Here is a 27,652-nt window from a genome sequence, read left to right as displayed (position 1 = left end):
ATCCAATTTTCTTATAAACGCAAAATTTGTTTAATTCCTATTTGATAGATAAAAATTATAAGGAATGCCCACAATGACATTATATTTGAACTTCACATTATTTTTCAGAATAAAATAACTCATACAAAATAACTCATACAAAATAATAGGTGTCAAATTCTTCTAAAAATCAAACTCCTTATTGAAAATAAGACAATCACTTTGCCAAATAAATTATTATTGAATAACTTATTACACTACAATTGCCATAGCAAATAATACTGACTATCCACCAACAGATTGGAGCTTCCAAACAAAGTTATAGTACATCAGTCCAATCAATTCCACAATATTACTCTGCAGTGTATTGCCACTTCCATTTTTGCAAAGCGTAATACGCCACTAACGTGGCTACAAACGTGACTGCAATTCCAATTATCTACTAGTACAACACCATCAAAGACAGTCACACAACAATTAAATTAAAGAAATATTTAAATAAAATTTACTATAAAACAGTCATTCGCTTGGCATATTAAGAACATAAATTCCCCAGACTAAGTACTGTTCAGAAAATTTAGAACGTGAATAATAATTATTATCATTCCAGAGACACATTTACAGATTTGAAACGAAGAAAAAAAGAAAATAAAAAGACAAGGAAAAGAGAATTTAGTTATACTTTTTCTTTTTATTATAACTATACAGAAATCAAGTATAACTTTTAAAGACTTTTTAGAGAAGTTCGAAGTCGGAGTCTCCACCGGCACGCCAACTCCCAGATCCCTCAGAAGAGATGACTTTGGCTTGAGGCAATCGTTGAGCAGAAGAATTATAATCACCCGAAGAAGAAGAAGCAGGTTTTCTCCTTAATGCATCCCGTCTAATGGAGGAACTAAGAGAATGCACTTGTGTCTCCTCTCCGAGTAGTGAATCCATATACTCCTCCATCACAACAATATTCTCCCCAACATTCTCACTGCACGATAAATCATCAGTGCTATGCAGTCTCCTAATCTCGCTCAAGACATCCACATCGGAAGGTATCTCCGACCATTGCCCAATGCTTTGTTCAGACGTTGTCTTGGTGAGCGGTTGAGCCCTTGAAGACCGTATCTCTGACCATTGACCAATGCTTTGTTCAGATGTTGTCTTGGCAAGTGGTTGAGCATTTGAAGATTGGTCATTCTCTTGCCGAACAATGTTTTCCCTGCTAGTCATCCCGGATGAGCTCTCCGTCTCAGAATTAGGAGCTTGTGAATCTGGTCTACTCTGCATATCGTTCATGATCACATGCATGGAGTCCGCAACCTGAAAATAAAATTCTCATTAAAATCCAGAATCAAACTGCCAAAAGACAAACACCACAAGCATATATATAAAGGACTGGTATGTACATTACAGATCATTGTGCATCTATTCACATACCTTCGACATTAAAAATTTATAACAAATACAAGAAAATAGAAAAAAAAAAAACTGCAACCATAAGCACAACTAAGAAGCACAAGCACACTGATAACATGCGTTGGATTAGCTTTCGCTTGCGCAATGCAAGATTTTAACTTTCAAGATATGTTTGGATGATAAAATATTCTATTTAGCATCACTTTTTTTGGTTATTCAAGTGGAATTTGCTAGTTGGTAGCTTGCTTCTGGAGGAAAGTGAAAAATGTCTATAAATAAATGAGAGGAATAAGAAACCCTTGTACGAATAGGATAAATTTTCCTGTTGGAGTGGAACTTAGTTTCCCAAAAAATTCAGAATTACTAAAAATACACAATTTACTAATAGTCGAAGTTCTATGCAACTAGTAGAGGAAATCGTCATTCAAAACTATCTTCATACAACTTGTTCCAACAACCAAGGTGTTAGCTATTTGCGCAGTCTTAAGTCTTGTTTTACTCCCCCCTCCCCCTCCCCTTCAAAATTTTTGCAATTGAATGCAGCGAAAAATGGTATGATTGTTTGCAATAACATCTATGAGGTTGGTTTGGCAACTGAAATTAAATTTTGCAGTAGCACTTCTCTCACTTCTTTGTTTTCTTTAAAAAAGATGAGTTTACAAGCTAACCAACCATAAGAGTATACATAAGTCACCCGCCAACACATTCAATACTGTAGGATATTGAGTTGAAGAAGAATCGTAAATGCATCCAAAAAAGGCTTTAATATTCTGAATTTTTTTGGCTAGTAAACTCCCCATATACGGCGGTTTCTTATATATCGATTAATATTGATTACGTGATCTTAGTTGCTGGTCATCTTCTCATGCCTTCGAACGAAAAACAACACCTTGCAAGAGTATGAAGACAAGTACAGGCATCCAAAAAAGTCATAAGCAATTAGTGGCGGGAATCTTGAACAACAATAATAAAACTGCAAAATTAATTCTAGACTAGATTTCTTGAATGTTGATCAATAAGCTTCTGTGTAGCCAAATGTAGCTTACAAAATAATCTCCTGAATGCATATCAATTGAGAATTTTTCTATTTATATTATTTCATGTACTGAATGCAGCATTCAAACAGAGAAAGCTACTGATACTTCACATACTTATCAAACAGATTTTCTGGGACTTGATTCTGGATTTTGGCTGACAGCCAGTGACAACCATTGTAAATCTTTAACAGATAAAGACATGATAGGATATGATTCAACTACAACTGATGATCATGGCACATCAGGTACTAGATACTGGATCATATTCCCAGTATAGGTCTAACTCTCGTTCCCACTATTCCACACAGCTTATTGGATAAAATTCCAACAAGCGAAATCAAGTGAGGCTCAAGCAATGTTAGCAGGTTATTCTCTTCAGTTCCCATACAACAATATAAGTCAGATATTCTTAATGAAATGGCTACAAACAAATGTGTGAACAGTTACTAAGTTAAAAGACTACAATAAAAAATATCTTGGTTACTCTAGATTTTCAAGAATTATCATTAACTAACCAAATATGTATGACAACCTAATTGGAGAGCTAAAACAGACCAATGTGCCACTTAGGGCGTACATGGCTTGATTGGTGCTTCTGCAAATATGCTATTTAAGCAAAGTTGTTTGAAGAAGACTGAAGAACTTTTTCATCAAAATCTCCCAACATCTACCTGCCAAATGAAGAAGCATTAGAGCTTACAAGCTTTTGCACTAGAAGCTCATTATTGCTTCCAGCTCCAGCAAAAAGCTCTGAACCTCTTGTTTGCCAAACCCAAAATTTTTCTTTTCTTAAATAGATAAGCCGGTCCAGAATTCAGGTCAAAAGGGACTTACTTTTGGTAGACAAACTTTGATGTTTCATGCACTCTGCTGGTCCTGGTTGAGGAATCAAACCAAGCTATCTACCATATAATCTAGTTTCATCTTTCCCTAAGACCATGTATTTGCATTAGTCTTATCTTTGCACAATAAGACAGCTGTCAAGGATAGCATGATTCAATCAAGGTACCGCTGGCAATCAAACCATCCAAGTTAAAAAGATGCTGCTAGAATGAGGTGAGTCCTACTCTAAAGCTAGCCATCGCCCTTAAATACTTGCATGCTGACAAAATTTACTTGCGGAACCAACTTTGAGACTGGTCAAAATTTTCACCGTCTTAGATGAGAATTGAATTCGAACCAAACTATTATCCATAAATACCTTGTTTTTGAGACCTCAGACAGTCAAAAGTTACAATTGAGACGTAGCATGAGAGTTATAATGTAAAGATTAAAGGTGCTAGCAGCTATTTATTACATCAGTGCAATTTTCCAATCAAAAAGATGCTTAATTGCCTGATTCAGCAGTAATGACAACTACAGAACCACAGAACCATATCCATAATCTACCAATGTGCATGAAGACCACTGGGATTTAAGAATTAAGCTATTAGAACTCCAGCCTTAAGCCGTAATATATAAGGGTAAGCACTTTCCACAGTAAAGTAAAACATACAGAAAGATTGCTCATGAAAGATTTAATATCAGAAGGTAAATTTAATACCCTCTTCACCCACCTTATCTCTTATCTTTCTTTTCATACCTTGAACAAGCTAGTGGAACTAGGAAAACCTGTGATCATCGGCGACATGCGACCCCGAATTCCTCATACCTCACCAACTTTACCTTAATCAAACTAACAGCTACAAGAATTGACAAAGAAGCTACAGATACATCATATAAATCCCCTTTTGCCCCCGTGTCTATCAGTCTCTTATTATTTCCTAACCTGAGGCCACTCCTTCGTATATTTTCTCACATCTACCTGAGTAGTGAGAAGTGAGAACCATATCAATACCGTACTAATTCTTAGGACACTGTTTTCTGAGCAAGAAATGTTTGAGACAGACCAAAATAGTTACATTGACTGATGGAGCAAAAGAAGAAGAACGACAGCTATTTCACATGATAGGATCTACTGCTGAAGAATTAGCCAATCATGGCAAGGAAAAGACAACAAAAGTTATACATGCAAAAACAATTGAGTAGAAGTGAATTATAGTTGAAAGGGGCTGTAGAGAATCCTCAATAAGTCGATAAATGATGACAATATACAGTAACATATGCAGGGAAGGATGATGAGCAAGATGCGGTTCGATAAGGGACAATGTATTACCACAAGAAAAATAAAACATGAAGTTTTATGCATTTGAAAGAGAATTAACAGATAGAAATATTCATTTCAATAAAATCAAGGAACAGATATTCAATGATAGAATTGATAAGAGTTATTCTGTAGACCAAGAAGCTTGAACTGCAAACAAGAATCACAAGATAAACAACCAATAAAGGTGATCCAATGTATTGGAAGAATCATAACTTCAAAGATTCAATAATCTAACGACTCAACATGAATTAGATCAAAATGGGCTTTTTTATAAAATAACCCTCCAAAATTTTAAAATTGGAGAAATAACCCTGTCAAAATTTTATTTGGAAAAATAACCCTGCTTTCGCCACATAGGCGCCACGTCAAATTTTTGCTATAAATGCGGTGAATCATTCACCGCCTTCACATATGTATAATGAAGGCGGTGTGAAGGCGGTGAATGATTCACTGCATTTAGTGCAAAATACCTCAAATTTATCGAAATTTGTCTAAGTCCTGAAGTTAAACACAAAAAAGACGGTGATGATTCACCGTCTTTACATATATATTATGAGTGATGATTCACCATCTTTACATATATATTATGAAGGCGGTGAATCATTCACCGCCTTCATTATATATCTGTAAAGGTGGTGAATCATTCACCGCCTTTATAGCAAAAATCCAACGTGGCGAAAGAAGGGTTAGTTTTCCAAATAAAATTTTGATAGGGCTATTTTGCCAATTTGAAAGTTTTGGAGGGTCATTTTATAAAAAAGCCCGATCAAAATTATGAGTTGGTGAAAAATAGAAGTGCTAGAACAAACAACATTACCAAGGATTTTAAAATTAATGATCACCTTGAAGAACTAGGAGTATCAAAAATAAAAGAGATGAGAGAAACTTACATATTAAAGATCATTACTAAAAAAAGAAATTTAAGTGTGAAGATAAGCAAAAGCAGCATGTTTAGAACAACTAGCTAAGGGCCCATTCTTTGCAGCGGGGCTGTTATTCTGTCATGAACTAATAATAGTGTACCATAATATACCGATGCTTTAAGGAATCAAAGCCATCAAACTCAAACAAATTGACATACAAATAAGTCTGGTAATTTGGATCTTCATCAAGTGACAAAAATAAGAGATAAGAATCGTTGAAAATTGATTAAATAAAAATGGAATAAATCTGAACAATGATTTCTCCATTAGAGAGTAACTTCATAGGAGCATACGCGTAAAATGAATGTAACACCCCTACACTTTATCCCTTTTGTTTTGACCTCTATTCTTTTAAAACGTGGACCTTTTCGTAAATATTAATTGTTGAGGGATTCGGCAGCATATTATGCCAAATTGAATCCCTAATTTCTTATGTTCCCTTTCATGTTCATCACAGCATCCCAACCCAACCCACCTCTCCCCTGTACAACTCCCTCTCTCCCTTGTGTCCGTACACCCCTCCCCTGCACACGCACATACGTCATCATTCCGATCACCGTCGTCGTCGCCGTCATCCGCGGCCACCTCCGCCGCAATCCCCATCTATCGGCATTTTTGATTCGCCATTAACGACATCTCATCGTCGTCGTTCCTATCTTTAAGAAGGTTCCACTTCCTTCCTTTCGTTTTCGTCTCTACACCTATTCTTGAAAGCATCTAAACTTTATCCATGTTTATGTGATTATTGTTAGGTGTTCTTCTTTAATGAATAGTACTAAGATCATTCAAATCTGATTTCGAACAATCTAAATTAATATTAATTGAACTGTTAATCTTGTATCTCGTATTCTCTATATGATTTGGTTGTGTAAACTTCGCATATTCTACATACTTTTCAAATGCCCGTTACATGTTAGACAAAATGCCTAAGAGAGAGCGAATGTCGTTTTTGTTTCTAATTTCAATCCCATCTGATTGTAGATGGTAATATAATATTTCAACATCTGAAAACTTTCTTTTCGAGCATTAGTAACACTTCATTTATGTTATCTTGCTTCTTTGAAACTCTTCATCCTCGTTTGAGTTTTGTCGAGTTTATTATTCTAAATCTCTTTCGTACTCCATCTCGACCTTTTTGCATGCATTTTTAGCCGACATTGTCAACCTATGTGAGTCTATCCGAATTTAAATTTTTGCATAAGTTTGTCTTCAAAATATATGTCCTTTTTGTAAGTTTATTTTAAGTAGCTTATAGAGAATAGTATTTTTCTATTTTTGGTTTCAGTGATTGAGTTTTCGTGCAATTTTCGACTGGATAGCTTCTTAGCTACAAAGCTCCGTTAAGGTAAACAACCGGACACCCTTTAGTTTTTGCAAAATAATTTAGGAAAATATTTTGATTGTGAGAAAATCTTGATTTTGTAGATTTTAAAATTAAAGGTTAAGCCTATATTAAACATTTCTGTAAACTGAGTTTCAACTGTGATTGAAAGGTTCTTTTACCAGAAGAATTTTAAAATTTGATAATCTGTTCTGTAAATTAGTGACTGAATAAGTGTTTTAAATTATAATGTCTCTTGATATTCTGCTATGCTAATGTTGGCCATGTCGACATGTATTCTGTTATAAAAACTAGTTTCGCCTCTGTATTGCGCCTTCGGGTGCCTGCGCCGATCCGCTCCTCTGTTCTGTATTTGCGCTTTCAAGTGCCTCTGTTCTGTATATGCACCTTCGGGTGCCTTTGTTCTATTTTACGCTTTCGCATAACTCTGAATATCGCTAACAGATTACACTATATAGTTAGTTACCGGAGACTTAAATTTTTATTTCGTTTATTTGTTGGAAGATGAAATGCTTTGTAAATTTATAGTTCCTATTTGATTTGAATTTTAAATTCTAATAATCTTTGTTTCTGAAATTTTGCAAATTAAAAACCAATCGCTTAAAGTAATTTTTATATTTATTTATTTGTATGCTTAATCCGAGTACTGTGGTGTATGGTTGCTTACCCAGGTAGTCAGCTACTGAGACTAATTTACGCGGCGGGGAGGAGAAAGAGTGAACGTTAGATATAGTCACTGTTTAGTTTCAGTTTATTTTGCTTTTATGTCTAGTGTAGTCGGATGTGAATAAGCGAACTTCCTAAAACTATCATTTGGATTTGTTCTGCTTCTGTTTCATCATTCTTTTCTGTTCTTCATATAGTTATTATTTATGGTACTGGTAGAATGAAGTTTCGTTTGGGCTTTATAATAAACTTCAGTTTTATATATATGAGAATTTGTTTTGATTTTAGACGAAATTCAATTGCTAGTCTCATTTTTTGATTCTTTGGATTAAGTGAAAAATTTTGTAATCATCTTTTTGTTTGTTTCTGTTAAATTAGCAGGTATGCGGCGTGTGTTTCGCCTCGAGTTTGGGGCGTGACAATGAATCACATCTAGAATTAACATTTGAAGTCAAGGATAATAAATCCAAAAATAAAAGGACTGTAACACACTGAACCTTAGCAAACTGCAAGGTTCTAGTGTTCGAATAGTATTTAGTACTATTCTTGATATTCTTGAGAGTCGTTGACTGCGTTCCGACCAATTACTCGCGTCTTGAGGAGCGAGAGTGAGTACTTAGCACCAAAAACTCCAAACTGCAGGTTTTGGGATGCTAGGTACCGGTACCTGAGAGGGGTACCGGAACCCCGTCGCGTAACCGAGAGGAGAGCTCTCGGGTTTGAGCTTTGCGAGGCAGAGTACCGATACTGCATTGCCCGAGTACCGGTGCTGGAGCCTGATACCGGTACAGCATCACGCGAGTACCGGTACACTGCAGTCCGTCTTCTTGAAAGAGGCTCGGGTTTGCGCGTTCTGCTGCGGGGTACCGGTACTCCAGCCCGCGTACCGGTACGCAGTGTAGTTCGCAGACTGCATGTTTTTTAGAGGTCTTTTTGTGATTGTAGCAACTCTTTATATAACCCCACACCCTTTGGAGGGGCTCTTTTGTGCTGCAACCTGAGGAGAGGAGAGGTGAGTATCTCCTCTATCTTTCTCTAGATTTCCTCTCCTTTCTTGTGAGATTTCTTGGATTGATCTCTTCCTTTTTGCTTCTCTTTGCTTGGTGTTGGTCTTGGAACCTTGGAAAAGCTTTGGTGTTGAAGGATTGAACTTGTTTGAGAAAAGATCTCCAACCCTAGCACCATTCTAGCTTGGTTTGGAGCTTAAAGAGAGGTTAGTAGCTTTGATCTCTCCTTTGGATCATGCTTCGTTGGATTTTTGAGATGAAACCTAGTTTTGGGAAAACTAGGGTTTTATTTGGGGTTTTTGATTTGTAGTCTTTGGGGTTAAATTGATGGAGGTAGAACTCTCTTTTAGGTTGGATTAGAAGTATCCTAGCCTTCATTTGGATCTTGGAAGAGTTCTTCACCATACAAGGTAATTTTCTACCTATATATGGGTTGGATTATGTGGATTTTGTAGAGTGTTCGTTCGAAACCCCTAACCCTCTTAGAATATTTGTTAAGGAGCTAGGAGACTTGTGGGCAACCTCGTTCGCGCAAACGAAGGGGTTACGAGGGGTATCCGGTGGGTTTGACCTCACCGAAATGGGTGAACTACTCCTATATCATTGCTTTTATTGTAAAATAAAAAATCATGCATATTCATGGTAGATAGAGCATAAATAAATTTTTGAATGCTTAAAATGCATATGTCATGTATCATGTTTTATAACCTCTATGTAGTAAAGCGAGGAGTGTATAGTAAACTTACATGTGAATGGCATTCTTTATATGTGGCTAGAAATTATATTTCATTTATTAGTGAAATGACAAGTTTGACATGCTCTTGGACATGGAACTCATGCTTGACATAGTGAACATTAATGTCATAAAGTGACACTTGACTTCATAAATGGTTAAACCTCTACATGATGCCATAGTGATAGACCGTTGGGTCATTAGTGTTATACCATGTTTTAGACATGATGATAGTGGACTTAAGATGGATGATTACGCTTGCTTGCCATTGTGCTCATTCGCATATGCTTGTGAGGGTCGCTCCCCACAAGCCGGCACTCTAGAAATAGCCTACGCGACATAAGCTCACCCGTGCGGGATTGGGCGCCGAAATGGGATGCCATGGGAGAGGCACATTCCTAGAGTGGGAATGTTAACTACTACGAGGCCATTAGGCACGGCGCAAGCCGGACTACACTTGTGTAGGTCCTAATTGATTGGAACAATGACAAATAAAAGTGAAATGTGGACATCATCACTAGATAGTGCATACTAGTTGGACATGCTCATTCATGTTAGAATAGCTCCTATAATTGTGAAACTTCATGCTAAGTAGAGGCATAGTAGTTTAATAAATTTTATTAATTGCAATATACATGTTTATTTCAGTTACATGTTTAAAATATACTACTCATGCCTCCATGACCTAGTAGTGTATTTCGCTGATGTCGGCGGCTTACCTTGACTAATAGTTTTCATTCCTATTGTGTTATTGTTTTTGTTTATAGAGCCATCCACGCCGGGAGAGGCTCGGGATCGCGGCAAGGGAGTCGCCCCTAGCTAGATAGCGCGGAGATTCTTTTGTTAGGTGGTCATCTCCCCCTTTTGTTTTTGTTGGAGAGAAAAATGGTTGTACCCGATGTTTAGAGACCACCACTTTTGTATTTAGCTTTGATTATGTGGATCTTTTGGTGTATCTACTTTATGGTTTATTCTAGTTATTTAGTTTTATTTACTTCTATATGTCATTAGAGATCAGTTGTACTTATGCTCTGATATTATACTAGATGTTGTTATACTCTTGTTATTCATCATATTGTTGTAGACGCCTTATATGTTGTAGGCATATGGTGAGTCTGGACACGCACCGAGCGGGCTTCCGCTGAGTCCTGAGGCGTGACAAGGACCACTCTAAATCACTCTTCTCTAAACAATAGCCAAAAAGTTACAACAAATTTAATCTATTACTCTAGATAAAATGCTAGAAATTTTGTATTTAATCTTGATATTAGTTCTAACTACGTCAAATCCTCATTATTCTCTATTTCAGCCTTATGAATCTTTCTAAAATTAGGACTAAAATGGTTGTGCTTGTCTCCTTTGCCCCTCTTCCTACAAAGGGAATTTGATGCGAGCAGGGACGAAGCCACATGTAGGCTGAGGGGGGCCATGGCCCCCCTCAACTTTTAAAATGTTCATTTTTGGTCCTTATATTGCTAAGACTTAAAAGATAAGAAGTTATAGTTAAACAAATATTATAATGGTGGCCTACATGAAAAGTTCTTTAGTGTCTCATGAGGCACAACATGAACGGCAGAGAGTCAATCACCGGAGAAAAAAAGAAAAAATGAAATTGCATGCACCTAATACACCATACATCATACTCGACGAGATTCGGAGTATGTATATATTACAAATTAAAATTTATCCTGTAAATGTAATCTGCTTCATTTGAAAGGTTTTTATATGAAAAGTTATAAATTAAAAATTATAAATTTTGAGTATATATTAGTTATCTAGTAGTTCTAAAAAAAACAGCAGTGTAAAAAACTATATATATATATATATATATAGAGTAGGTCTTGTGTGCTATTAGAAGCACGGAGGCCTCTGTGGTCCTAAGCCGTTTTTGATGATGGGTTTTCGAATCGACGATCGGCTCTGTTAGACTTGATCTAACATATTTGAAGTATCTAGAAAATAAATTTTATGATTTTTCGATATTATTTACCTAGCAATCAAAAGGATTCAAAATCAATAATTTTTAAATTATTTTCTATAAACTTCAAATACGCTAGATCAAGTCTAACGGAGCCGATCGTCGATTTGAAAAATTCCATCATCAAATTGAAAATTTCATCATCGAAAACGGCTCAGGAGCACGAAGGCCTCCGTACTCCTGATGAGCACAGCAGTCCTGATATATATATATAGAAGAGAATTAGGCTGGAATACTATTGATAGCAAAACGCTCTTTTTGCTATCAAGTTTTTAACCCTTGGATGAAAGATTGTAAGGTTAGGATGTATATTAGTCAGTTAGAGTAGTGGGTCCCCTAGGGTTGATTGGTCCCCATTGGTTTATAGTATTTAATCCAATGATTAGAAATGATGAAAAGAGTTGATCAAAGGCTAAAACTTGATAGCAAAAATGAGTTTTGCTATCAATAGTATTCTAGCCCAACTCTCTCTCTCTTCTCTCTCTCTTCTCATCTCCTCTCTATATATATATATATATATATATGTAGAGCTAGGCTATATACTATCGGTAGCACGGAGCCTTCGTGCTATCAAGTTGTTTTCAATAATGCGGCTTCAAATTGACGATCGGCCTCCGTTAGACTGATCTCACACTATTGAAAGTATTTAGAAACTAAATTTCATTATTTTTCAGCATCATTTACCTATCAAACGAGTAGTGTAAAAATGAACGGCTGAAATAAAAATCTCATAAAAAATGATGATAAAAGATTTTAATTTAAGATCAGAGGTACTGATCTTATTTAAATAGTGAAAAGAATTTTCTATAAAAATTTTATCAGATTTGGATTGTTTTACACCGTTAAATTCACAAACGCGTCACATCTACCATTAAAATTGTCAATTTTGAGCCTTTGATCACTAGCCAAATGATGTCGAAAAATTATGAAATTTAGTTTCCAAATATTTTTAATAGTGTAGATCAAGTCTAACGGAGTCGATCTTCGATTTGGAAGCCGCCATCATTGAAAACAACTTGTAACACGGAGCCTCCGTGCTACCGATAGTATACAGCCGTTAGTCTATATATATATATATATATATATATATATATATATATTATACACTATAAAATGTAGATATCTAAAAATTATAGCTTTTGGCCCCTCTACGATTTGAATTCTGGCTTCGTCCCTGGATACGAGGGAGACTCCATTTCTTCCCCTTCCCATGTTCCCAACCCCTTCTTATTTCCCTCCCTTTCTTTGCCTCCTTCCTCTCTTCCTCTTTCTCTTTTTTTGGTATTTTTTTTCATATTTCTCACATCGTTGTCCTTCCCTTTCAATATTGTGACTTTCTTTTAACCCTCCCTCTCTCTCTCTCTCGAGTCTTCTCATTTCCATATTTCCCTCGTTTTCTTCCCTGTACATGGTTTTTCCACCACCTCCCATGTGGCCTTATTCTCTCTTGATCGCATCCTCCTTTAATGGATCATGCTCATCATTTCTTACTTAGACATGATGATGGGTGTGGCATTAAAGTTTGAGGCATCCATATCATACAATTACTTGCTTCTTTAAGTGGTGGCTGCAAAAGTCTTTTTTCGATAATGGCTTCATTCAAGCGAAGAGTAGTATTGTGTTCCCTGGATGCTTGTCAGCCGTTATCAATAAACAAATCAATACATGTCACGCATGCAAGCTAGTGGTTGATGTGAGCTTCAACCCCCCCTTTTTTTTTCCGCACAGCCTTAAGGGGTTTTGCTATTGATGATGTTTGACAAAGGACCTAATTGTTGTCTTCTTTTGGTGTTCAATGTGTTGTCTACTATTGGGTTTGTTTGGATTTTATTTTGTAGTTTTGTGCTGCATCATTTGGTTGTTGTTTTAGTTTACAGTAGGGACTAATGTCTTGTTCACATTATTTTCACCTTTTCTTTTCCTTTTGGACTTGTTCCGGGTCTACTCTGGGCTTGGTACCATATTGAATGGGCCTATTTGGAAAGGTTGTGGGACTTTTATTTCCCCATTCAGCTAGGTTAGATTTCTAGAACTAGGTTCTTTTAACACTTGAAGGATTGTTTGCCTCTCAATTTAGGAGACTGCTCTTACTATGAAGTGGTTAATGTATCAAGCTTAGTTAATGTTTGCCTATAGGCTTTCTCTCAGGGTCTAAAGTGCCGCGAATGGGGCACGGTACCGGGGGGGTGGGGGGTCTCGTACCCCCCGGCCTAACGCAATACCCGGGAGGGTACGGTGGCACGGTACATGTCGGTTGCCTTTTTTTTGCTTTTCTGCTTTGTTTTTTGCTTTATGTTTTTTTTTCTTTTTTTTTTCTTTTCGGGGACCCAAAGCATCCTAAATACCCCACACCCCCCAAAGACATTGCTTCCACTACGAACCCTCCGAAAACTTTTGGCTTCCACTACGGACATCCGCTTCCACACGAACCCTATCGGCCCGAGTCCTCCGCTTCCACTACAAACATCCATTTTTTATTCATAAATCATTTTATCAAAATTTGTCGCACTACAAAACTTTTGGCGAATTAGGGAAGTAAAATCGAACTCAATAAATAAATTTTGAGACACATCAAGTATAAAAATTTTATTTTTTGTGTTAGAAGATTGAAAATACTAATAAAATTTAAAACTAAATTAAATCAATTGATACTTAAATTTAATTAATTTATTTGTCATATAATTTATTGCTTAATTTTTTTGATATATCGAATAAATTTTTTAAAAAATTAATTAAATTTTTTTTTTCAAATACTATTTAAAATAATTTTAAAATTTATTTTTTTGTATTTTATAAAAGAAAGACTATAATATGATCAAAAGAAAGAAAGAAAGGAAGGTGTCTTTGCATTTTAAAAATTCTAACATGTAAAATTTCTATTCTACATCAGATATAGTTGTACTTTACATACAAAAAAGCGTACAAGTATGTTAATTAATGAGTATAGTAAGTTATATATAGCAAATATTCATAATTATTTGATTAAATCTTTCAAAATAACATTATAAGAGCTTCTTATTAGAACCAAAAAAAATAAAATAAGTCCATACCAAAAGGTGCCGGTAGGAGGTCATACGTATCCATCAGCACGCAAGCGTACCATATGTCGGCACGGAAGCGTACTGGTGCCACACCGTGCCAGGCAAACAGCGGCACGCCCCCGTGCCACGGCACTTTAAATCCAGGGTTTAAAGTGCCGCCCTGTGTCGTATCGGTACAGGGGGTTCTTGGACCACCCCCATGCCGTGGCACGCGACGCCATGCCGCACGAGATAGAGTGTGCCGCATTTTTTTTTTTGCTTTTTTTTTTGTTTTTTGCTTTTTTCTTTCATTTTGTTTTGTTCTTTAGGGTATCTTAAGCATTCTGGGTACCCCACACCCTCTCCAAAGACATTACAAATCGAAAATTTACTTATTAGGTAAGTCAAAAAAATTATGATTTAATTCTTTTTGTTTATCCATATACGGACAAAAGATTTGTCCAAGCCCTTCCGCTTTCACCACAGACATCCATTTTTTCTTCACAAATTATTTTATCAAAATTTGTTGCACCACAAAATTTTTGGCAAATTAGAAGAACAAAATCGAACTTAATAAACAAATTTTGAGGCACATCAAACATAAAATTTTATTTTTGCGCTAGAAGATTGAAAATACTGATAAAATTAAAAGCTAAATTAAATCAATTGATACTTAAATTTATTTAATTTATTTGTCATATAATTTATTGTTTAATTTTTTTTGATAGGTCTACTAATTTTTTCAAACAATTAATAAAAAAATAATTTTTTCAAATAATTTTTAAAATAATTTTTTCAAACAAGGTTAAAAGTACGGGCGTGCCGTTGTCTGCCTGGCACGGTACGGCACCGGCACGCTTCCGTGCCGACACATGATACGCTTGCGTGCCGATTGATGCGCATGACCTCCTATTGGCACGCTTTGCTACGAACCTATTTCAATTTTTTGGTTCCAATAACCTTTTATAATACTATTTTGAAAGATTTAATCAAATAATTATGAATATTTGCTATATATAGCTTACTATACTCATCAATTAACATACTTGTAAGCTTGCATGAAAAATACAACTATACCTGATGCAAAATAAAATTTTTACAGGTTAAAATTTTTAAAATGCAAAGACATCTTTCTTTCTTTTTTTCCTTTTGACCATATTACAGCCTTTCATAAAATACAAAAAAATAATTTTAAAAATTATTTGAAAATATTATTTTAAAATGTAGTTGAAAAAATATTTTTTAATTAATTTTTCAAAAAAATAAGCAATAAATTATATGACAAATAAATTAAATAAATTTAAGTATCAATTGATTTAATTTAGCTTTTAATTTTATCAGTATTTTCAATCTTCTAGCGCAAAAATAAAATTTTCTATTTAATATGCCTCAAAATTTGTTTATTGAGTTCAATTTTGTTCCCTTAATTCGCCAAAAATTTTGCGATGCGACAAATTTTGATAAAATAATTTGTGAAGAAAAAATAGATGTCGGTGGTGGAAACGGAGAGTTCGAACAAATCTTTTGTCCATATATTGATAAACAAAGGAAAATTAAATTATTAATTTGTTTGACTTATCTAATAAGTAAAATTTTGATTTGCAATGTCTTGGGGGGGTGTGGGGTACCCAGAATGCTTAAGATACCCTAAAAAACAAAAAAAATAAAAAAGCAAAAAAAATAAAATAGCACAATGCCGGCACGGCACTGTGCCGCGGCATACTGCGCCGTGCCGCTCTGTTTCGTGCGATACGGTGCCACGTGCGGCGACACTGGGGGGGGGGGGTGTCCGAGATCCCCCTGTATCGTGCCCCCATCTTGGGGGCACGCTAAATGCCACCCCGTGCCGTACAGCATGGGGTGGCACTTTAAACCCTCCTTTAACCTTTCTTTCTCTACAAAAAAAAAGAGTAAACTTGTGCCTACGTGATAACTATTTGGCTTCTAGCCAACGAGTCATCATGTTTTTTAAGATAAAAATATTATTTCATGTTGTAATACAAAATTAAATTTTCAATTGGATTTACATAAAAGATATTTCTGTAACACTTTCAAAAGTTATATATGAAATTCAAATTTGACAGGGCCATATATCTAAAAAGATGATCTTTGCAGCTTTAATGCGCTAAATTCCTAAAAGAGAGATGAGAAATTATTGCTTGCACTTAATGATTGACTTTCAAGAAAATCTCATATACTGCACCCTTAAAACTATCATAGAGCCTCAAAATTAGAATCTAACTCATTCTATAATGTTCAAAAAGTCTACATATCAAAAATCATATATTTGGGACATCAGTTTCTTATTATTCAGACAATGACCCTTTTTATGCCAATGATTTTTGGGACTATCTAATGCCGTAATAGATCTTTAAAAAATATAAACTTTTATACAAAGACTCTTTAGATATTGTAGATGACATCTATCGAAGTAGATTTTGATTTAACACATTAATCATAAAATATTAGGTGTGGTGCATGAGGTGCATGGATACACTCACTATAGGCAATAAGTTCTCAAAGATATGTGCTGAGATATAGGCACAGGAAAATCATTGCTTGAACCTGGCATATTATAGACCAATCTATTAATCTCAATCCTTCAATTTACAATAAAATGAAATTTCGAATTGCTGTGTCATCTACAACATCTAAGGTATTTACCTAGTAAAAAATCACAACTTTTTAACAGTTATTTGTTATTTGAAGAGTAATTGCTTTTTTAACACAATTAATGTTGGGGCTAGTTTTGTTTCAAAAAGCGGCCTATGCGGCCACATATGCAGTTCGGACCACATATACAATATGTGGGCAGGATGCGGCATTTTTTTTTAAGTGGGATTGAAACGCAATGTTGAATGAGATTGCTTGGTTAATGATTATAAATATACATATAACAATTTCCACACAAGTTTAGTTAATAATAATACATATAAATGCAATTGTCTTTATATAAATATAGCCTATCTCTCTCTCTTCCTATTTTAGTAGGTATTATTCCTAATATATCTAATAAGTATGTTTATAAATATATTGGTGAATTATTTTGTAGTTGTTAGATGTTATTATACCATTTTAACAAAAAAAATTGTTGGTCTGTTGGATGACATGTAACAGTTTATTGAAAAATTATTATTCTTCATAAAAGTTTAGGTCTCGTTTGATATCATGTTCGTTTTTGTTTTTTTAAGTATATGTAGGAGTGGATAGTGGATTGTTTCCAATCCTTTCATCCAAGGTGTTTATTTGACAACAAAAAATAAAAACAAGAAAACAACTTTTTTTATTCCAATTTTTTTTAAACAAGTTGTCACCTATCACTTAGATATATTGTAAGTTAACCAACTATAATAACAAAAGAAAAGCCTTTCCTTCAACACATCAAATTATATAGACTTAGTGTTTAAAAAAAATAAAAAATGACAACGAGACCAAACGAGGCCTTAGAATACCACTTTTTAAAACATTGATTTTTGTTTGACATTTTTATGATTTTGAATCGAAATTCTATTTATTTCTCTATATTATATTTAAGAGTAAATAGATTATTATCAATTTAGTGGTACATATGTGCATATGAGGTCCGTTACTTGAAATTAATTATTTCAACTTGTGAATTTTGAACTGTTACTTTAGTTATTTAGCTTCATTAGGAAGCCTTTATATGTATTTTTAATACCTATAAATATTTTTAATATTTTAATAGTTAAGACAGCATATGCGCTAGCGAGGATTTATGTGCCCATCGACACGGGTCGTATCCACCATGTCGTATCATGCCAATAAAATATCGGCATGATACAGCCTCTGTACCGATGGTACACTAAAAACCCTCTATTCTTTAAATTAGTTAGTACTATTCGCATTAAAGTTCAAAAGATTTTATAAAGATGCATAATAAACAGTCCGAATTATTTCGTTGCTAAAGAAAATAAATATTTCATGCCATTATGTGTCGGCACACATTTTTTGTAACCGATAAGCATCGGCACGGCACGCACCGTACCGTACCGTACCGTACCGGCAAGTTTCCAACACGACCCCGTACCACGGCACTTAAATCCTTGTGCGCTAGCACAAGGCATATGCGCTAAACGGTGGGTAGCCGCATGGATACTGCATACCGCCTATCAAAACATAATGATACCTAGGCTATAAACTTTTAACGCTAATGTTCTTTCATAAAAGAGTACTTACATATTATAGATCACATCTGATAATTTATATCACTCCAAAGAGATGTTTTTCTTTTGAGAGAAAGGTAGCATGCTACCCGCTTTGTTTATTTTTTCTAGAAATAAACTTAGCTGAAATGTGAAAAAACTAGGACTCGAACTTGGGACCTCGGGTACCAACCACCAAGCCCTTTGCCACTTGCGCTAGGGACAGTCGGTCACTCCAAAGAGATTTAATAGGACTTTAGTGTAGTTAAGTATACTAACCAAAAGAAACTTAAGTATAAAAGGAAATTAATGAATGACTTGAACAAAGTGAGTTGCATAATAATGTTCCACTTTGTTGTTACTAAAATGAAAAAACTAGCTAGCAACAAAAATGTGCTATAAAACAAGAGACAAATTTAATTTCAATAAGTCAAATCAATTCTAAGTCTATATGGCCTATATCTATCCCTTTCCACCCCGCCTCTTCTCCTCAAAGAACATAATAATGTAATAATAAACATTGGGTAACATAAGCTCTCTCTAGCATGCATCTAGACGTAGATAACCTTCCAAGTTGAAAAGTTTGGAACAACAATCGCCTAACAGATATTACAAATTACCGATTGACCACAATATAGTTAGAAATTTTAAGGAGAATAAAAGGAAAAGGAACAAATGTAAGGACAGTTAAGATGGGGACCAACTGATTACTCTGTATTTAATTTTCATTTGAAGTTCCTACCACCAAGTAGGGTCAAATTGCACGCTGCCACAATTATTCTATTGGCCATTCCGTTCACATTTGCTATTAAAAAAAATCATAGTGAAGAATAAGCAGAATTTTTATCTAGATTAGTTCCGGTCATATGCAGAGCATGTCTAAGGGACACGAAGGATTTTGGACAAAAACAAAAGTAGAAATGTGTTTGCCAAAATTGGGTAAGATCAGGGAATAATTGGTCTAACTAAAACATTAAGGGACCAAATTGTAATGTATTAGACGTTGCTAAGACTGTCTGAAACAATTATTCAACAAGAAAATAACACTGAAAAAATAGTTACATCCAAACATGAAAGAAACTCTAACCTGATGGCTCAATAACAGCTCTGAATCATGTTCATTCAGCTGTGGATGCAATAGGGTGAAATAAACCTTCCAGAAAGAAGCTTCACTCATATAAGAAGGGCAAAGTCTAATCCGCAGATCAGCAAAATCAGGCACTAACCGTTCAACGGCTGCAATATGCTCTCTTTGAATGTGAGACATATCAAAATCTGCATAGCACAGTTTCAATATGAAAACTCATAACTATTTTACATTGTATTGTTTAATACAATCATCATAAGTAAAAGTTGTTCACAAAGGATGGATTCAACAAGCAATAAAAGAGCGGCAATTGCAGTGTCACCATAACTGTCATGTTTTTATTTAGGCTAAATTATAAAAAAGAAAAACCCTCGCACTTTAGCCCGAGTCTCAATTACCCCCTTCATTAAATATTTCATCAATTACCACCCTACATTTTGGGACATCTCAAATAGATCCAAAAAAGTTGAAAATTTTCGCAAATTAGACCGTAAAACTTCACTAAAACGAGTTGGCATATCACACTGCTCCATATCTAAACATATATCCAATTTGCAACTCAAAACCCATATAAAAAAATTATATAAAGGAGATCACCTATTTTGCTAATACTATTAAAATTGAAAGTTTATTGCGGAGAGACCTCTAAGAATGGAGCATTATGTCTTCGACAATTTTTGCAATCACTCGAAAGAGATGCCTTTGTATGGTATAGCAAGCTGCCTTCTAGGTTAATCCCAGATTGGGATAGACTTTTATTGAGCAAGTTATTCATTTTTATGATTCTACTGCATTACTTATAGATAAGTAGATAACTATATCTGCAAAGTTGTTTTTACAATTCTATAGCTGAATTCAACAATTATCCCAAATAGCTAAATCTATTTGAGATAATAACAGTGTAGGGAGGTAATTGATATGATTTTTTATGCGGAGGTAATTGAGACCAGTGCTAAAGCGCAAGGGGACTTTTTATAATTAAGCCTTTAACTTAATCAGAAGAATGCATCCTTTAACTTCAAAAACCTCATCTCTTGCTGAAAATTCAGATAAGTTAGTCATCACATGGTAATGTATATATCTACTTTAGGTGAGAGACAAAAAAATAAAATAAAATAAAATCCTCTAGGCATCCTATTTTATATACTTCCTACATTCGTAGATGCCACTCATATTGTGAGGGACAACTACAATGAACATGTATTTAATTTATCACAACACAACATGACGACCTGACCCATTAGCAATAATAACTCGTTAGGCCTATACCACTAGCCTAAAATGCTTAACCTCAGCTATCATTACTAATGTCCTGATCCTTATATACCCAATCATAATCCCTTTCTTATCCGATGTGGACTACTAGAGTGTTATAGGCCTCTCCCCGTTGAGAGGCTCCCATCTTTGAGACCCTGATGTCCTCATCAAGCCCAAATTCGATCACATAAGTAGAGAATTACCAGGTGATGTGAGATTCTAGAGGGGACTCCTGCGGGTTCAAGAGGTGGCTCCCACCAAACCTGTGGCGTAGCACTTTGTCTCGCTTAGCACTTAGCTCTCACCATTCCGGCTGGTATTCAGCTCTGATACCAAATGTAACGACCCAACCCACAAGCAATAATACTCGTTAGGCCCAAACCACCGGCCCATAATGCTTACGCCCAGCTATATTACTAGGGTTCCTGATCCTTATATGCCCAACTATAATCCCTTTCCTACCCAATGTGGGACTATTGGGGCGTTCAACATGATATAGTCCAGGGATAAATTAACAACCAAAAAGCATAGGAGCTTTTTTGTCCAATAGACTTGAAAAGAATTAGATAAGTAAATCATAAAAAATATACATTTTTATCTCATCAATTGGAGCAAGTTGTAATACTAGGCAGTGAGGATTAAAAAGAACCTGTGTAGAACAGCCTAGATGCTTAGGCAGCTGCCTATGGCCACATCAACCACTAGAAGAGATAAAATTTCTCCAACAATATTTTACTAGGAAAGAGAGGATAAAAACTGTGTTTTCGCTCTTCATGCGCATTTTACTGAAAGAATTTTTGCAGTTTAGAGGAGAACGAATTAAGGAGAAATGTAAATTGCATAAAATTTGACACAAGACAATTAGAAGAATATACATAAGACAAAGGAGATAAAGGAATAAGCCACTAGATCAAGAAAATAGAAGTTTCTTTCACATAACATATCAAATGCCCACCCTATCTTCAATCGACTCTCCTAAAAGTTCCTCTTTAAGTTGTCAAACAAGACTACAAAAGTGTAAGGCATTTAGGCCTTACAATTCTTTTTGTAAATTCACAAAGATAGGAATACTTTCCTAGATAATCTCATCAAACCATCATGGAAGCCTTTGTAGGACATGCGCAGAAATAGCCAACCAGCTCGAGATTCTTTATCTCACTCACACCAAATTCCTATTTGTAGCCTTCAACTAAATAAAGATGCTTCTAGACAACCATCAAGAAAAACAAATAAAAAACTAGCACAAAATCCTCCAATATTCAACAAATAGAACCCAGATTTGATGCATTCCAAAGATGATTTTTCACTTAAGTTTCTTATATAGCCGCAGTTGGGCCTCTTTCCCAAATGTTATGGTGAATAAAAATTGTAGTTAGAAACCGAATTTTTAAATTCAAATAAAACTGAGTTAAATTCGATAAAACTCAGGAAAAAGGCTATTTTCGCAAATCGGAACGGTTTTTAGTGAAAAAACTGCCAGCCTCAAAGTCCGGCAGTGTCGGAAGTCGTGGTGGGGTCCGTTGATTTTGCGCGGTTAAAATACGAGTTAAAGCGAAAAACGCCAAGTGGTCAAATCAAGAAAAAGGGTATTTTTGAAAAAGGCGCAGCATTTTATGTATCGAATCACACGAAATTGCAGAGGGAGGTGCTACTACACAATTTACACATGTTGGTTGGGTTTGAGTATAAAATGTTGAGTTTAGAGGGACTTTGGAGCAAGGTTTTAAGTGCCCGTCGGCACGGGCTGTATCTACCGTGCTGTACCGTGCTAACAAGATACTGGCACGATACAGACCCCGTACCAATGGCACAGCTCAAAACCCTCTATTCTTTAAATTAGTAAGTAATTTCCTCAATAAAGTTCAAAAGATGTGATAAAAAGACATAATAAATAGTTAGAATATTTTGTTGGTAAAGAAAATAAATATTTCATGCTATTATGTGTCGGCACACAAGAATTTTTTTGACCGGCATGCATCGGCACGGCTCGGCAAGCACCGTGCCGTACCGTGGCGGCAAGTTTCCGGCACGACCCCGTGCCACGGCACTTAAATTCTTGCTTTGGAGCAATTTTACAAAACCTATATATGATAAATTTAGGGTTCACAAACCTGAATCCCTCTCCTCTCTCTTCCCTCACTCCCAGCCGCCAGTACACCCCCCACACCACCGACGTCGACCCCGACCTCCGGCAACCTTGCTCCGGTCGCCGAAGCCCAACCAAAATCCTCCCCAAGCCATTGTCCTCTCTTTCTCCCCCTCCCTCAAACCATCTTGACCCAAGAAGGCTTCACCCTCGGTCGCACGCCCGCGCCACCCCGAACCCACGCTGTCGGCTCCCTAGGGTTCCGACAACGCCCCTCCGGTCAACCATGATGCCGTCGAGCCCCACCCACTCCCTCCGGCACTGCCCGTCACCCCCAGCCTCCCTAAAGCTCAGGTTCAAACCTTGAACCCGAGTATAAAAGTTGGTCGTGGCTCAAAAACTGAAGAACCGTCGTCGCCGCTACTTCCCGTCGCCGGCAACTACCTCTCCAGGCCCCTCCCCGTTGGCCACGAACCCCTTCTGGCCGCACGCGCCTCCCTTAGCTGTCAAAGCCCAAAAAGAAGCTTCTTTCTCCAGAGCAACTTCAGGCTACAGTTTTTGTTGGTCGACTTTCCTATTTTGGCCAACCCTGACGCCGATGACCTCCCGGCAAGTGAGCACGACTCTCCTGAGGGCTGTAGGTCATCGTGCTCCCCTTCGCAGCAATCAGATTGGCCCTGTATTGCTGGTTGGACTGTATCGCTCCCGTAAGCCCCGGAACCTGAAGTTAAAGTCACTCCGGCAAGCTCCTCAATCACTATTCGCACTCCGGATAGCGAGCACGGCGTTAGGGACATCAATAACTTCTCGTCTACACTGCTGGTTGGATTCCTAGTCGCAGAATCTTCAGCAACAAATCAAAAAATTCTATATTAATGTTGCATATAATGAATGCTTTAGGGGTTTTAATGTAATTCGATCATGTGGCTGCCTCGAGCGGCGTGAACCATCTAGACTCAACCTCTGGATTGAGTGTCCTACGTCCGATTGTCGTTGCAGAGCTCGAATGAGCTTCTGGTGCGATTATCGGCTAAATTGGCCGATCGATCGCGATTTGGTTAAGAATTTGCGAAAAATCAATGTAAGCGTCTTGTAATAGTCGTCAAGCCTTCTTGGCTGGTTGCCCTCATTGTCTTGTGTGTCCGCAAATAGTGGGAGGATTGTGGTGGGTTCCAGAGCCGAAATTAGCATTTACAAGGACCCGTTGTAGTAAGTTTTCACTTAACGCACTATTTAGTGTCGTTTTTGCATGTTGTTGTCCGGACACACCGACACACAAATTGGTGTGTTTCGGGGTGGCAATGGTCTACGGCGATGGTTGGGACCCTCCGGGACACTTTGTGGATCGCGAAAGTGTTTCCGGTGAGTTTCCGAAAATTTCAACGAGTTTTGAGAATCGGTAAAAGGAACTAATTGCTCGATGGTATTCGGGATGTGAGTTACGTGACTTTGGGCCACTTTAAGGTTAGACTTGGGTTATGGAGTGATTTGTGACTCCGTGGGATCTTTCGTAGGTCCGAGGCGGCATTTAGGAGCATCTTCGAAGCCACAGGTGCTTTGTCGACTTTGAAATAGGTGCTTCGATCCGAAGCCAGTAAAGTGATGTCTGCTCAGTGATTTCTTTCTTTATCATCTCCTCTTGATTGCATGATACTAGTTGAGCACTCCGTACACCACTTGACTTCGTAGCTTATTTGCTCTAAACTTGTTGTTTATCTATATTCATCATGATTTAGTTGTAGAGCAGTGTTCCGTTGTGGTTGGATTGTATTACATGATTAGTGACATTAGTTGATCTCGTTGGTCAGTGACATTCTAGTGTACATTGATTGACCTCATTGGTCGGTGATACTTTAGTGTCCTTGAGACATTGGATGACCTAATTAGTCGGTGACATATGATATATTGTTGATCTCTCTTTCTCGGCTATCTGCCGACGGCTGGCTATTGAGCATATAGTATCAATCGCCATAGCTCATGAAGCATTTCACATACATCAGCAGTTTGGCCACCGCAATGGTGTTCTTTCCAAAAAAAGAGGCCGTATTTCCGACCTGTGAGTCCTATGTGGTTTACTTTGTAGGGGTTATATGCAGGTAGGTGAGCAGGTTGTAGCATTGCCTGAGATCATTAAACCAACATAGCGGTTTAATTAGGCATATTTGAACTATTCGTTTGGTTGATGCACAATTCATTATTGCTATTGTACTTGGATTGTTTGTTCATACTTGTTGACTATTACTATCTCTTTTGTTTGCCGGTGAGTACAGTTTACCTTCATTGGCTTGCCGTACCCACTGGAAAACATGTTTACATGTTTCTCACCACCTATTTTTTTACAAGCGACACGGGAGGTAAGAGTCAGAACGGTGCGTGAAGACGATACTAGATAATTGTGTCCCAAGCTATGATCCATCGATGACGAGTTATTATATATCTGCTTTCAATTCAGATTACTACTAGTTTAGTTGATTGTTTCATTATCGTTGGTTAGTAAGTATTCAATAATGGCGAATTAATTGCGGATTTATATTTTTTGTTTATTACACGTCATAAGGATTATTATTGGATGATTAGTTGTATTCATTGATTATTTGCTAAATGTTCAGTTATGATCATTTTCTACTTATACGATAGATGGTTTTGTTGTTGTTGTGTTGTTGTGTTGTTGTGGTTGTATGTGTTGTTGATATTGTACCCCAGGTTCTACGCCGTGCATGTACAGGGAAGACTGTCCGTTTGTACAGGAAAGCCTCTGTCCATGTGATGAGTCTGTGCACGTTTCGGAGTGTTCTTTGGCACTTGTTTAAAAATATATATATTTCTCGTTTTCTGCTAGTTTTTATAAAAAGGATTTTACAAAAGAACTCCAAGACATGACAAGCAGCTAATAAGGATTTAACCCTATTATTTCTTCTTTTCTCTCTTCTATGCATGGATTTGTTGTGATTTGCTCCCACACTCCATCTTGTCCTTCCTATCCTCCACTATCATATCTCAACCATCCTTTATCTTCGCTTAGCTCTGCTTAATTGGTGTAGCTCGTGCTGTCTTTTTCTACTAAGCGAACCTATTTTGGAGCTTTTTTCAACTGAATCTTGTGAATCGCTAGCTCTTATCAAATAAGGATTGTTTAAATGGACTATTTTGATTGATGCTGCCTCTTTTCCCAAACATATTACACAAACCTATTACAGTGCAGATTTCATAGCTTAGACTTCTTATGTATTATTTAACCCAAAACAATAAGATTTGATCATTTGAAGTCCTTTTCTCTTGCAACACCTTTTATATAAACTCTGGTGGTATTGTGACAACACTAATATTTATTTTCCTTGTTTTTTTATGAGTCTTAGTTCTGATTTCTACTTAACGCTCAAATTTATTTTAGAATGAGTATTAAGCTCTCTTCCACTGTTTATTTTGTGTCCTCTATATTTTGGGCTGCAACTAAATTTAGCTAAAACGCAGAAGTCACTCCTGACATTCCCAGTATTTCACAAATATTGCCTTGAACCCTGACATTCAAAATTCTTTGTTTAACCTGCCCCCCTTCCATCATTGTTCTGGAAGAATATGATGCATTGGTGTCAAATAAACCTGGCCGTATACAAGACAGTGGGTTGGGACAGAATATTATCTGAGCGAAGAGCTTGGAAATGTTTTTCATCAGATAAGATGAGCCTACATAGCGATAATATCCTGTTTCCAATAAAAAGGAAATCAAATTTGGAGAGATGAAGCAAGCAGTAGCATCGTCGGACATATAAAAGATGGAAGTAGGTAAATATTTGTTCGTATAAGGCAAACTGATGCAACAGTGATGATCGAAGGGCGCTTCTATAATTCAATCTATTCATGTTTCAAGTCCATCTGATCAAGCCTACATATCTTATAATTACTATTCAAAGCCAAAGAATTATGAGAATTATGCGAAAAAAAGTAAGAAACGTCGAACAATTCTACAAAAACCCTAAGAGCAAGAGATTACCATCCTCGGCCGGCAGGGGGAAATCCAGGAAAGACTCGGGCAAGTTGGCGAGATCGCGGACGAACTCCACCACCTCATCGGAGAGCCCGAGGTCGCCCGGCTCCGTCTCCCGAGCATCCGGGGCGGCGGCGCCGTCCCACTCCGCGGGGCCGCGGAGGGCGGAGGAGAACCGCGAGAGGCCGCCGCGCAGGGTGCCGCTGAGCTCGGCGAGGTCGCTGAGGATCCCGGCGATCAGCCGCGAAGGCGGCGGCGGCCGTGGCGCCGGTGACGGGGAGCGGCGCGGGGTCGAGGGCGGGGAGTCGGTGAAGGAAGCCGGGGAGAGGAGCGGGTGGAGGAAGCAGGCGATGTCGACGAGGTGGCGCCCCAGCTCGGAGAGGTCGTTACGGACCCCGCGGAGCCCTCGAGCCATGGAGGTTTTTTCTTATATGTTTCTGGTTTTAGGGTTTCAAGGGAGGAGGAGGCGGAGGAGAAGAACGGGACGAGAGACTTCCATTTTATTACAGGAGGGATAAAGAAATCAGGGATTACTGATTAGTGCGGATGATTGCGTGTTTTTTTTTAATTAAAAAAACTGCGGGATGTTATTTGTTACTATTATTATATGTTGTTTGATGAAATCGGGGTTTAATTAATATCGCGCTTTCAGGTGACTCCCCAGACAACGGGTGTGTGTGGAAAAATAATAGAATACACCGCGTATGTTAGTGACATGGCGTTGCAAACCAATTAAATAAATTTTTTTAAAAATATATGTCTCATCATGATTGTAAAAAAATATTTTTATTATACTTTTATTTGAAAAAAAAATATGATTGATTTTTTATTGACGA

General features: G+C 36.9%; 1 protein-coding gene across 1 annotated transcript; it reads right to left on the bottom strand.

The window, feature by feature from the left end:
* Positions 457–27,388, bottom strand: LOC109706687. The gene is made up of 3 exons (XM_020227639.1): positions 26,823–27,388; positions 19,489–19,676; positions 457–1,290 (listed from the first exon to the last, which is right to left on the bottom strand). The coding sequence occupies exons 1-3, from the start codon at positions 27,229–27,231 to the stop codon at positions 715–717; spliced, it is 1,173 nt and encodes a 390-aa protein (XP_020083228.1). The 5' UTR covers positions 27,232–27,388; the 3' UTR covers positions 457–714.

Source organism: Ananas comosus, linkage group 2 (assembly GCF_001540865.1).
Source record: "Ananas comosus cultivar F153 linkage group 2, ASM154086v1, whole genome shotgun sequence".
In the NCBI taxonomy this organism is placed as follows: domain Eukaryota; kingdom Viridiplantae; phylum Streptophyta; class Magnoliopsida; order Poales; family Bromeliaceae; genus Ananas; species Ananas comosus.
The sequence above is the reverse complement of the archived record's forward strand: the minus strand, read 5'-3'. Positions and strand labels throughout refer to the sequence as shown.

Coding starts and splice junctions, on each gene's coding strand:
- LOC109706687 (XM_020227639.1), bottom strand. CDS start 27,231: ATGGCTCGAGGGCTCCGCGGGGTCCGTAACGACCTCTCCGAGCTGGGG. Junction 19,677..26,822: donor CCCCCTGCCGGCCGAGGATG/GTAATCTCTTGC, acceptor TGTGCTATGCAG/ATTTTGATATGTCTCACATT. Junction 1,291..19,488: donor AGCTGTTATTGAGCCATCAG/GTTAGAGTTTCT, acceptor TTTTATTTTCAG/GTTGCGGACTCCATGCATGT.